This window comes from Rhinolophus sinicus, chromosome X (assembly GCF_036562045.2).
Source record: "Rhinolophus sinicus isolate RSC01 chromosome X, ASM3656204v1, whole genome shotgun sequence".
NCBI classification, from domain to species: Eukaryota; Metazoa; Chordata; class Mammalia; order Chiroptera; family Rhinolophidae; genus Rhinolophus; species Rhinolophus sinicus.
Window position 1 is genome coordinate 26,025,921 of NC_133768.1, and position 13,196 is coordinate 26,039,116.

Consider the following 13,196-nt stretch of genomic DNA (forward strand, 5'->3'; position numbering starts at 1 on the left):
AAAGGAGAATGAGGTCCTTCCATCTGATCATTAATACGACAACTGCATTATCACATCCCTTGTTCTGTCCACCACTCTTTTACTAATGTAAGTTTCTTCATCTTTTTGGGAAGATGCACAACATTGTTGATTCACAAGGAATGTTTGGTCAATGAACAAGTCTAAATAGGACAGAGCCAAAATTATAGTCCACGTGAGACCTCTCTCATTGTTCTTCGATATCTCTTCAGGTTGTACAATTCTCGTGAAAATAAGGAGTCGGATATAATGATGTCTAGGTTTCTGCTGGGACATTCTAGGATCCAAATTCTATTCTGTCTAAAGAAACATTTTGCATTTTCTTCACATCTTGATTAATTTATGCACCTTATTTTAGCATATTTACACAGGGGCTGCACCATGTATGTTTCTACATACAATACATATGCTAAAACTACATAGTCATTATATGTAAAAGATTAACCAGAAGTATAATCAAAAGCACAGAACATAATTGATTAATTATCAGAAGTTCATATAAATCAAAGTTTTCACATACAAAAGCCCTTAAATTTTACTTTTTAAAGATCTTCAAAATAAAACTTGAAAACATACTAAAATTTTGTAATGACTGAAATGTATGACTATTTTAAATATATAGTTATAATATCAAAGCCCATGTAATACTTCAAAACTGTCTATACGGTATACTCTTATTATTTTAAATAATTTAAAAATATGTCCCAATACTATAAATGTAGCTTTTAAACTGGAAATACGATTTTACATTATTATTCCCTTTAAACCCTGCTCCAAAGGAGCAAAAGTGTGTATTCAAAGTAAAATGTCTTTGCAGTTCTGTAGTACATTGAAGCAGATAAAGAAAAGTGTCAACACAAAACTTAGTGATACAGCAAACAGCAAAAGTCTTCTGTAAGGTTGTTTAAATCCTCTTTAAAACCTTGAGACTGGAAGGTTCTTAAAGGAAACAAAGGCTTCACCTAGAGTGCTGGAAAGGTCATAGCCACTAGGCTCTGGGTGCCGTTTTCTTTGAATGTATTTTTTATTCGGTACTTGACATCTTTCCATACAGCATATAAAATTATCATTTAGATGAATTTACAACTTACCTCTAGCACCTCGGAGATTTCCTCCGTTCCACCAGGAATATTTTCAGTGGTTTTCAGTTTGAATTCTACTTCATTTAGCCACTTGTTTGCCTTCTCCAAGTAGGACAGTAACTCATGCCAACACGCCCAGACTTCCTAAGAACGAAATATATATCTCAGGTGAAATATTTCAATAGAAAAGTGACTGGAAGACTGTATCATTTCCATTTGTAAAACCTCTAAAAATGTAACATTTATTTTAGATTTCACCTTTCCTTTCCAGAAGATAATTGAAAACGTGACTACTCAATTTGATCATCTAATACATCTATAATTACACATCATTAAGGAAATATTTTATTACATAAATTCAAGATTCAGTGATTTACTTTTTTAAATAAATAAATGATTCATCAACATTACAGTCTGAGAAAAATAAAAATAAACACATACCTAAAAATGCATATATCCACCTAACATCCCAACACATCAACTATCACCCTTTTTCTGGGACCTCCTCTAACCTATATAATTTTGCTAATCAATGTCACCCCCAAAAATTTAATGAAAAAATTAAAGTATGGATTTAACTATAGTGCTAGTCACTAAACATTACATCATATAAATTTTTTCATAATACTAAGAAGTCATTTCTAATGAAAATCTAGGTTTCATTTAAGTGGCTACATTTTTGTTTCTTTAACAATTAACATTTTTTGAATAGTTACACTATTTTTACTTTTGTTTGCTATTTTAAATTTGTGGTGAACATCATCCTGAGTATGGATTTTTTCCATATTTCAAATTATTTCCTTGTGGTATATTATCAGAAATATAACTACTAACTATTTCAAGGATATAACTATTTTAAAATGGCTTTTGATATATATTGAAAAAAACTGATTAATACACAAAAGAATTCATACATAAAAAAGCAAAATTTTAAGATCGCTAACAGAATATACAGAGGAGTATTTTTCTGACCTTGGGATAGGGAAGGAAAGCCTGAACTAGTGTTCAAAGAAAAAGATATATGTATAGCCAATAAACATATGAAAATACACTCAAACTCTAATCAGGGGAATGTAAGTCAGGATTACAGTGAGATATTTATACCACAATGACTAATAGAAATGAGAAATTTGACAACTTCAAGTGTGACAGAAGGTATACATTAACATAAATTTGTATTTATTGCTGGTGGGTGTGTACGTTGGAATGACCATTTTGGAAAATAATTTGTCATTCTCCATAAGATGAATATCCACATACCCAACAGCCTAGCAACTCCAATTTTCTTATACATCCTCAGAGAAACTGATTTGCATGGATAACAAAGGCAATTGCAAGAATGCTCATTTCAGCACTTTTTGTAATAGCCAGAATTTTAAAAAAGAAAGGAAACCTTAATATTCACTGGCAGGAGAATAGATATATATGGTGTGCCACATTTAAATAGAGAATAAGGAAGTAAAAATGAATAAATTCTTCAAACAGAACAATATAGATGACTCTCAGACACAAAAATTGGGGGCGAAAAGAGTAAGCCCGAGAGAACTATATATTATAGGTTACCATTTTTTGTAATGCTCAAAACAAGGAAAATCGAGCAATACATTGTTTAGGCATTCATATCTATGTGATAAAGTATTTTTAAGCACAGGAATAATACAGGCAAATTTCTGGATTATGGTTATGCCTGTCAGGGAAAAAGCAGGAAGATGCACTAGAGGTCATTTTCCATTAGCATTGAGATTGTAAATATTGGGCAAACCTATATATACAATAGTGCAATTAGCACTACCTGCTACTGCCCTCACACCACCTCTACCAAAGATGAAGCTCAGAAAGAAAGTTTTATTTGAGCAGAAACTAAAATTCTATATTTTCACCTTTGAGCCTAGCCCTTTCAAATGATGGAAGACATTCCCTCTCTAACTGATGAAACATATCAATCTAACCTGCTTTGCCAGCCTACCAATACTTGCTTGGCATTTTACACACAGTTTATCAAAAAAAGTGAAATTAAATATTTTGCTTTAAAAGGTGATAGAAATCTTAAATCCGGGGCACTTCCAGATACTGCTGGACTACAGTCTGTATTCCTTCTGGGCAAAGATCCCAATGGGAAAATAATAAATACCTCTTTAAATGCCCGAGGGTACTTTAGAGCTTTGAAGATAAGGAGATGCAATTGGTACTGTGTCTTATTAACTTTGGTGCAGATTGAAGTAACGAACTACCTTGCTGATTTAGCCATCAGGATGGATGGCCTCTTGTGTCCTCAATGCATCTGAAGGACACAACTGGAGAGGATGAATGTATTGGCTTTACAGGTCACCTCAGCAAAATAAAATATAGTTGTGCGGCCTGAACTGGAGCTAAAATCCCCTTAGAATAACTGCTAAGCTTAACAGTTTGGAACTAAAAATTACTTTGAAATCACAGAATTTAAATTGACTTTGAAGCATGCACAAACAAAAAGGAAACATCCGTTCCAAATGGTAAATGGAGCTGATGTGGTAATCCCCCAACCCTTGCATCAGTAATATTGAAATACTGAATAAAATGTAAAGAAAAACATTTTACATTCATAGCGTATCTATGAAACAAGTATGAAAAATCTTCAGGTGGCAGAAACAAAGAGGGAAGTCAAGTGTAGGTACAGGTTGGGAAACCAAGCTTACCAAAATACTGGCATTATCAGAACAGGGTATATGACATAAGAGCTAAGGTATTCAACCCTAACTTGGGATGGGAAAAGAGGCATTGGTCTCATACATTCCACAGAAATGGAAAACATTGTATGCTATGTATCCTGGAAAGGAGCACTGTGAAATCCCCACCCACTGGAGTATAAGGAATTAACAACGAAGTTGAGAATCCTTTGGATTTTGGTGAGAAAATGAGGATCCACCCATAAGATACCACAACCTAAGTTTACAGCACACATGGGGGTAAAACATAACATCTCTCAAACTCTGGTAGAGACAGATGGAAAGGACTCATAGGGATCCTCTAACAGCCCAGAGCTTTGTGAGTTACAGTAAAATAATTCCTACCAGAGGTGAGCTCACAAACAAACAAACAAACAAATGACAAACAAAACAATGACAAACCATGTCATTAGAGGCTGTCAAAAGTTGTAACAAATGGTAGACTCCACACCTTATGACAGAGATAACACAACAATTTTAAACAATTTTATAATAAATAAGTTTAGTCTGGTGGTAAAAATTGCCAGTTGCATCTATTAATATGTTTCTTGACATTGGCAACTAGAGTTCATACTTAAGAAATAAACGGCTAAGTTCCCTACATTCTATGAGAGATATTCTGTTAATAGGTTATCATGAGCCCTGGTCTAAAAAGAAGGGCTGACAGGGAGGGCTTTGGTGGGGAAATCATCTGGCCCCCTTTCTTTACAGATCTAAAAGAGTATTGCTCATCAACTGGGTGGATATATTAATAAAGGGATGGTTGGCATGCATTCCCTATTGAGCTGCAAGTATGGTCAAAGAGGAACCAAGGCCAGGGCGGATGGATAGCTAAGTTGGTTAGAAAGTGAGCTCTGAGCCACAGAGCTGCCAGTTCGATTCCCACATGAGCCAGTGAGCTGTGCCCTCCACAACTAGATTGAAGATAATGAGCTGCCACTGAGCTCCCGGGCAGCCGGATGGCTCAGTTAGAGGTCGTGCTCTCAACAACAAGGTTGCCGGTTCAATTCCCTCCATGGGATGGTGGGCTGCCCCCCCCCCCCCCGCAACTAAAGATTGAAAACGGCAACTGGAGCTGAGCTGCGCCCTCCACAACTGAGATTGAAAGGACAACAACTTGACTTGGAGCTGATGGGTTCTGGGAAAAACACACTGTTCCCCAATAAAGTCCCATTAAAAAAAAAAAAAAAGAGGAACCATGGCCAACTCTTTCAACTTTCTCATTCCTGAGTTATACAAGATAGGATCTGCCAGCGCCCACAGGCTGAGTTCAGATGTGGTGGGCAAATAAGACCCCAGAACGTCGCAGAATCATGGGTCACAATGTGTAATTCTCAAGGGAATGTGGTGTAAGGCTACTGGCAAGAGTCAGTCTGTAATTCCCGTTAAATATTGCAAGGTATCACATATGCCTATGAAATCTTTGGGGGGGGGGGTTTCAAAGTCCACATCAATACGGATGACTAGGCTCCCCACAGACCATATAGAGTCTATAGAGAACAAGCCAGAACAGTGACGGTAACCTAGAAGGTCTGGTGATAACAGACTCATCATCACAGATGTGTGTGGGTGTTAACGAAAGGATATAGCAATTGTAGCCAGGCAAGAAAAGGACATCAGATGAAGAGTACATTTCTCCCCTCTTTATTGTCCCATCTACCAACACTAGAAGATCACTATCCAGAAATTGAGTGCCAAGAGGGTACTGTAAGATCACTTTTTTTCACTTCCAACCCTGTATAAATTGCTGAAGTCACAAGATTAATCTAAATTGGTGGAAGATTTTAATAAAGTATGAGACAGAAATTTAAATGAGACTCAATTTAAATAATTAAAAATAATTAAAAGTCAATGAAAATATATGGGCTCAGACTGAAATACTGATGAAGAACCCAACTGCTATGCAGAAAATGAAGTTTGAATGGTTGGTTTTTAGATACTGGAAAAATAAAACTGTTTCTTGTGTATTTCTCATTAAGTTGAGACTTCTCAATCAAACAGATTACCTAAGTTTAAATTGCTTAACTAAAGGAAGAAACAGAATTACACAAAAGCAAAATATTACGTGAGACAGATTTGCAAAATAACTAAGCAAAAACTTAAGAAATAGAAAATATGATCTTTGAAAAAATACAAACACGCACACATATAAGGAGATGCGTATATAGACAGAGATGAATATTTTTTTATATCAAAGGATAAATTATGAACTAGGAAGTTGAAGAGAGAATTTGAGAATTAGAAGACAGACTTTAGAAAATTACTCTGAATCCAGAAGATAAAGATAGAAATATGGAAACTATTAAAGGGAAGCCAAGAATCAGAACACAGAATGGGGAGGTTCTTCATAAATAAAATAAAGGTTCCCCTAGGAAGAAATGGAGAGACTGGGAGAAAGAAAATATTCAAAAAGATAATGGAGACAACCAAAGAGACAAATAATATCTCTGTTCTTATTAATACACCAAGTGACAAAGTATAAATGAAAGCAAATTACACACAGATAACGTAGAACAAAACTGCAAAGCAATGGAGAAAAAGAGAAAATGAAAACGTACCAGAGAAAATTATAAAGAAACAATAATTTGACAGCAGATTTCTTTATTACACAGCAAGAAATTTCAGAAGACAAAAGAATAATATTTTTATGTGTTGTTAAATATAACTCTCCCAGCATCATTAGCTGCTCAGTTAGGCTATTAGTCAATACTGAGGACAAAACAAAGGCATTTTCCATCATGCAGAATCTGAAAGTATTTGCTATTCACACTCAATGAAAGAGCAGAAGCAAAAGAAAGATACAAAAACCAAAAATCTTCATAGAAATTGGAAAATAGCACTGGCAAATCAAAACAAATAGCATTACAAATAATAATAATTACAACAGCAGCGGCAAAGGCATGAACTAATTGGGAGTAAGAAATAAGGTGCCACAATAATATGGAAGACGGGGGGGGGGTGGAGAAAAATACTAATAAATATGTACTGTGGGTTTAAGAAAAAGAAATTAAGAACACAAAAAATATTTGTGTTTTATTTAAATATTAACAGAAAGCAATTTCCTACATACATAAAGTTCCTCCCTCACGTAACATGATAATGAATTAGTTGTGACTTCCTTGAGACTTACAGTGTCATTCCTTCCTTTCCCATTCTTTGTTTCATTTTCTGTAGCACTCACATAGCACTAATACAAGAGATTTTCATTTATGTCCTCAGCAACTGTAACAGTTCCGGGCATACAGAAGGTACTAGCCTAGTGTATGAAGAATGCATTGAATAAAACAAGAGACAGAGACTGACAAATAAAGAAGGAATTAAATTTATAATGGAGAAACTCAAAGACCACATTTTATAATAAAAAATTATAAGTTGGAAATATCTTAGATGCTGGTAAAATAAATATATATGTTTTAATATTTTCAAAGGTCTATTCTACTGGCCTGAGTCATATTTGCCTTTAAATATCAAACACTTACTATAAAAAGCTATCTAAACTGCTGTCTGTGTGTATGAGTTTGATTCTTTGTTTGTTTGTCTTGTTCCTTTGTTGCTTTCAGTTTTATATCTCACATATGAGTGAAGTCATTTGGTTCTCGACTTTTTCTGTCTGACTTATTTCACTTAGACTAAATAAATATCAAGCAAAAAACAAAAGCTATCTAAACAATAATGTTTTTCAACAATAATGGGGCACCTGCAATCTTTATCAACTATATTCACAAAAATAACTCAGTGGGGGAAGGGGACTTAATTTAAAGCCCATGTAGTGAACAGTATCTGGCAGCATTAGCATTTGGTAGTAGGTAGTTTTGAGTTCCTTGGCATAACGCTTACTGCTAGTAAACAGTATTTTTACAAGGAGGACAATAGTTTATTTTTGATGCAGTTACATGGTAATCATTTGAGGCATCTGAATTCTTTATAACCTATTTTCAGATCAGTATGTGAGAAAGATAAAGCAAGACTTATGATAATAAATAAATATAATGTAAAATACCCCCAAAAAAGAGCTAGTTAGACATGTCTTGTAAAGAACTCGACAGGGCACAGCTAGTATTAAAGATAGTTATAATAAAATACACCTCTCCAACAGAGTGTATTAGCAGCAGAATACCTTCCTGCTAAGATACTTATGACTTTATGCATATTCAAAGATATGAAAAATAAAGACCAATTTCTATAAATCCTGAGAAAATTTATTTAAAGGATTGTTGTGACCTAATAATAATAATGACGGTAATTATAAGAATTAGAATGATGGCTGCTGACATTTATTGAGACCAGACTAAGTACTTCAAATAGAATATAGCTCATTTAATTTTCTCAGCACCCCATGACACAGGTACTTTTTGTGTGCTCATTTTACAGATAGAGGTTTACACAAGGTAAGAAACTGGCCCAAAGCCACAAATCATAAGTGCCTGAGTGAAGAATTCGAGCCTAAGTAGTCTTACATCACAGTCTATGTGCTTAATCACTGTGCTTCACAAGTGCCCATAAATTGACATATAATTGATAAGAATCAAGAAAAGCTACTAACTTCCAATGTCTTGCATTTCCCATTCAGTCTGGTGCAGAGCCACTGGTAGTTGGTGGTTAGAGTGTCAAGTTCCTTTTTTAAGGCCTCTTGTGCGGCAGGTGGAGCTTGAGCTATGACACTATTCACGGACTCGGTCAGGAGTTTCACTTTGGCTTCCTTCTGCTGGGCCTCTTCTTTAGCTCTCTGAAAAATAAAGGATGTCCCCTTAATAGCAAGACCGTGACTTTTCTTCCCAAATTCATTCCTACCTATCATAGACTTGTCTCCTCACAACATCTCTATTAGAATGAGATTCATAAAAAGAAATCCAATCGTGACTCAAATTATTTCCACAAATTTTGGTCTAGTGAAAACTGGGAACTCAAAAAAAAATTATAATCAGAATGTAATAGACCATTCATCAGAATAGTTTGAAAAGTAGTCTGTATGTGGGTATTTATGTATTTGTGGATATCTATATACCTCTATCTCTATCTATGTCTTTATTGGAAACAAGCAAGAAACCAGTAGTTCAGTACTAAGTTAAAAAATACGATAGTCTACAATTAAAATCACTTATAAATTACTTAGATGGATGAATAATATTTAAATCAGTACAGGTGTTATTTAAATCAAAAGATAGTTAATATAGAAAAGTCTTATTTCTCTACTTGGGTCGACATTTTGATAAAAGAAAGTTCTATTCAGTAACCGAAAACACATAAGAGAAAGAGAAGGCGCGTGGCCTCCGATATGAGATGGTCGCCCTGGTACTCGCAAATGTGCCTTAGTCAGCTGGTATTGAAGACAAAGTGTTTCACAAACTATCAACATCAGATAAGGCTACTTTGTTACCATGGCCAATCGTGACAACAGTACCACTGCTTAATCGTGTTAGAATACAGACAAGAATGTCAACGTAGTCCAAAACACAAAATACCAAACACTCCCCTATCTTGGATAGTCTGAGGTACCACTGCACCTTTACCAATAACATCTTCAGCCTCACTCTCGTCTTCCCTCCTCCTAGGAAACATGTATGAAGATACACAATCACAGAGTTACTACCACTTACTGACAACATGCAATCCAAAGCAAAGGCCTGAAACCCTTCCTCAACTCATCTAACACAAACGCAAATCCTACAATAGGTTCTCTCGAATATGATGTTACTCACACAACCCCATGTTGTGTACATAGGTTCCCAATGGCATGTATTCTCTCTCTCGTTATCAAACGTAATGAATTCAACGTGTTCAATTATAGGAGGATCACGGTAGGTCTTTGGTCAGAGGGTATTCACACTCCTTAACTTCTAATGTGTACATGTATGTTAGAAGTGTACACATACATACACACACAATGGATCTTTCATTTGTGCTACTTCCCAGGTCAACCCTGAGATGAATTTTCAAGCACAAGTAGTTTCTGTGTGATATGAAAAAAGTACCGGTAGGGGAATGGAGGCAGGAAAGGGAATAGAGACTATAAGGGTATACGTAGCAAAACCTGCAATTACTGTTCTTGACTGGTGTCTAACCTCGCTGGGCAGTTCTGGGAAACACATGCGTTAGGATTATCCCATTCAGGGGGGAGGACACTGGGGTGTTTATATACCATCTCCCATCACTGGTTGGAGGCTGCTGGGGGAATGCTAATTTCCTAGGATTTGAAGCTGGACACACTGGTAGGAAAAGTGGGATATACTAGCCACAGAAAGCTCTCAGATAAAGAAACACGGGTTCTGGCAGGTGGAAGTTGGGCCCACGTGGAGTGTAGTAGTGAGGGTAAGGGGATATGAGCAGGAAATGGACAAGGTCAGCTATGAAACACCTTTATGTAGTTCAACACAATTACCCCATGCCCTTGGATTCCGTTCCATAATGCTGTAAAACTATACAACGTGATGGCAAGTGGAAGTTGTTTTGAGTATTAAATGACTGCCTTCAGATTTTAGTTGATTGGAATTTTTAATTAAAAATTCTGAGTAAATCTGTTGTTTAGCATCACTGAGCTTCGGATGTGTTCCTACACAAACCATATGTTGGCTATAAAAATTGAGCCTTACAAACAACTGCGACAGCCATTAACCACTTTGTATGTGCCGCTGTGTGCTATGTCAGACATGGTATATATGCTACCTCACTGGATCTGTAACAAAAGCTTGGGAGATGTGTTTTGTTGCTTGGGAGATGTGTTTTGTTATCTCCACATTATACATCAGAAAACTGAGGTTCAGAGAGTTTAAGTAAATCATGCTGAGAGTTGTATCTTTTTCTTTCCCATAGTTTCTGTTACTCCCATCTCAAATCCTTCATGAGATGAAGAAGTGGATCCAGTAAATGAAATGATATTTTATACCAATTACAAACTACCTATGTAACTATCAGAAAATGCAGAAGGGAGAAACACTTCTTTCCTTGTTTTTCAGGCTTTCATACATTTCTTAAAAAGCAGGCTTAGAAGTTGGGAAAGGTTCAGAGATGGGAAAAGAAGATCATGACGAATTTCTGCACTTCAGGAAAAGGTAGAAAACTGAATGACTGGGATAGTTTAGACATATTCCTCCTCAGAAACGGTGGCTTTGGCTCCCTTTGGAGCCACGAATCTAGCCAACACATGTTCAGATACCTTTCGTTGCCAATATGTCAAATCAGTGGTTCTCAAAGTATGGTCCCTTGGAACCACTTTGGAACTTGACCTTTGGCATGACCTGGAAACATTTTAGAAATGAACAATGTCAGGTCCCAGAGAATCGGAAGTCCTGGGGTGGAGCCCACAAGTCTGTGTTCTAACAAGTCCTCCAGGTGACTCTGAGGCTCATTTGATGGTGAGCATCACTGCTTTAGTCTGTCACCCATACAGCAAGAATAGCAAATACATTCATGTAAGTTCTGCTAAGAACTAGGACTACAGTGACAGTAGAGTAAAACATTTAAAAAGAAGAAAACAGTTAAAATGGAAATTCCAGAGTTTTAAAAAAAGCATTTAATATAAAGTTTCAGCGTGTCATCATTGCGGACCTGGAAAAGAGTTTTCAAGTTAGATCTTTCTCATCAAACACTCCTTTATGCTTTGTTATGCTAATTGAAGTTTTGTTTACAGGGGCAAAAGAAGTCATCCAAACAGAGCTCATTTGCAAATAAAACACAGGAGGGGAAAGTGAACTAACAGAAGGTCTCCACTTTTACTCTGAGTAAATCAGGGAGAAAGGTTCAAGTAGGTCTGTCTGTCTTCTGACAATGAAGATAAATTTGCTCTCACTATGAGCACAGGTGGAAGCCTGGACATAGTATGATCACTACCCTCTAGGTAGTGAAACGGACCTAAAGAGATTACCTTGACTGGCAGGTGGAAAACACAAGAAATGGAATCTTGTTGCCAACTCCGTTTGCTCCTGTTGCCAGAGGCTGCCTGCGCTTTTCTGCTTTTCAGTACTACCCTCAGTGCACCAATTTTGTAGTTAGATCAGTTACTTAAACACGCCGATCAATGTGGACGAATTGGCTGGGCCAGTCATTCCAAAGACTGTTTACAAAAATTTAAAATTTGAGGAATGATGTCATAGGAATGGCGGCAGAAACACTTTTGGAGACATAGAGGAAAAATTGAGGGTTGCTAGAGGGGCGGGGGGGTGGGGATAAGGGGGAAGGTGAGGGGATTAGAAAACAGTCGGTAACCACAAGGTGGCCACGGGGTTTTGAAAATTAATTTGGGGAACCTAATCAATAATGTTGTAAAGATTTTGTAGGGTATCCGATGGACACTTGTTCCATTTGGGAGACCACCTCAGGGATGATGTAGATGCCTGATCTCTGCACTGTACACCTGAAGCTGAACAATAATGAATGCCAACTATAATTATATATATATATATATATATATGTGTGTGTGTGTGTGTATGTGTGTGTGTGTGTGTGTGTGTGTATGGTTACAGGAAGCGGAGTACAGCATTAGGAATAGAGACAGTGGAAATGTAATGGCTCTGTGCGAGGTCAGAGGGATAGTGGATGGGGGAGGGGGGTTCACACAGTGTGAGGGATATAAATGATAAACGTCTAAGTATTACTTTGTCTTGTGCACCTGAAACTAATAAAAAAATTAAAATTTGAGACAGTCTGCTCTAGGGCGCTGGAAAAGAAAAAAGGATCTGACTGGGTGGTTAGCCAGATAGGCCAACTGCGCAAAGAGAGAAGGAAGAGGGCCAGAGCCAAAGGAAGGAACCAGGAAAAACAGAGCAGCTGAACACAAGCTGACTGCTGGTGAACTACTTAGGGATCTGAGGCAGCGGCTATACAGTGAGAGACGGTGAGAACAGCCAGGAGGGGATTCAGATGTGAGGTGAAAGGCCACAGGTGTGGCACATGTTGACTGGGATGGGGTGTGGGGTGCGGTGGGGTGGAACTGGACAGGACTGGGCGGGACTGGGTGGGATGGGATGGAATATGTTAAATCCTATTGGTTCTACCACAGATAAAACTTGTGACTATGATTAAATTATTTGACCTCCCTGGGGACTTCAGTTTTTTTGTTTGTTTGTTTGTTTGTTTTTAAGCAGCATAGAGAAGTGCGGACTATTTTGCTTACAAAGTACCTTCTAGCTCTCACATTCTATAAAGATACAATTTTCCTGATGGTGACGTCCCCACAGTCAAATTCAAAATCATTATAGTCCCTTGTTTGAAACCTTCCTATGCTTTCCCATTTCACTTGGAATAAAAACTCCTCAGTCCTACAAAACTCCTGTGTTAACGGATATCTACCCACCCCCTCAAAATCAGCTTGGGTCAACTATCCCACTTTACTCTCTTTATGGAGGGAGGCTTCTTTCTCTTTCCAATTAGCCCTGGGGTCTTTGGAAGAGCTCTT

General features: G+C 37.0%; 1 protein-coding gene across 8 annotated transcripts in view; it reads right to left on the minus strand.

The window, feature by feature from the left end:
* The window catches only part of DMD (dystrophin), a 2,125,071-nt gene that overhangs the window by 1,289,229 nt on the left and 822,646 nt on the right, over positions 1-13,196 (minus strand). For all 8 annotated transcript variants that reach the window (XM_074323908.1, XM_074323912.1, XM_074323913.1 and 5 more), the window contains exons 27-28: positions 8,349-8,531; positions 1,110-1,244 (exon numbers count right to left, since the gene is read on the minus strand). In XM_074323908.1, coding sequence (XP_074180009.1) covers positions 1,110-1,244; positions 8,349-8,531 — 318 coding nt within the window. The remainder of the gene's footprint in view (positions 1-1,109; positions 1,245-8,348; positions 8,532-13,196) is intronic.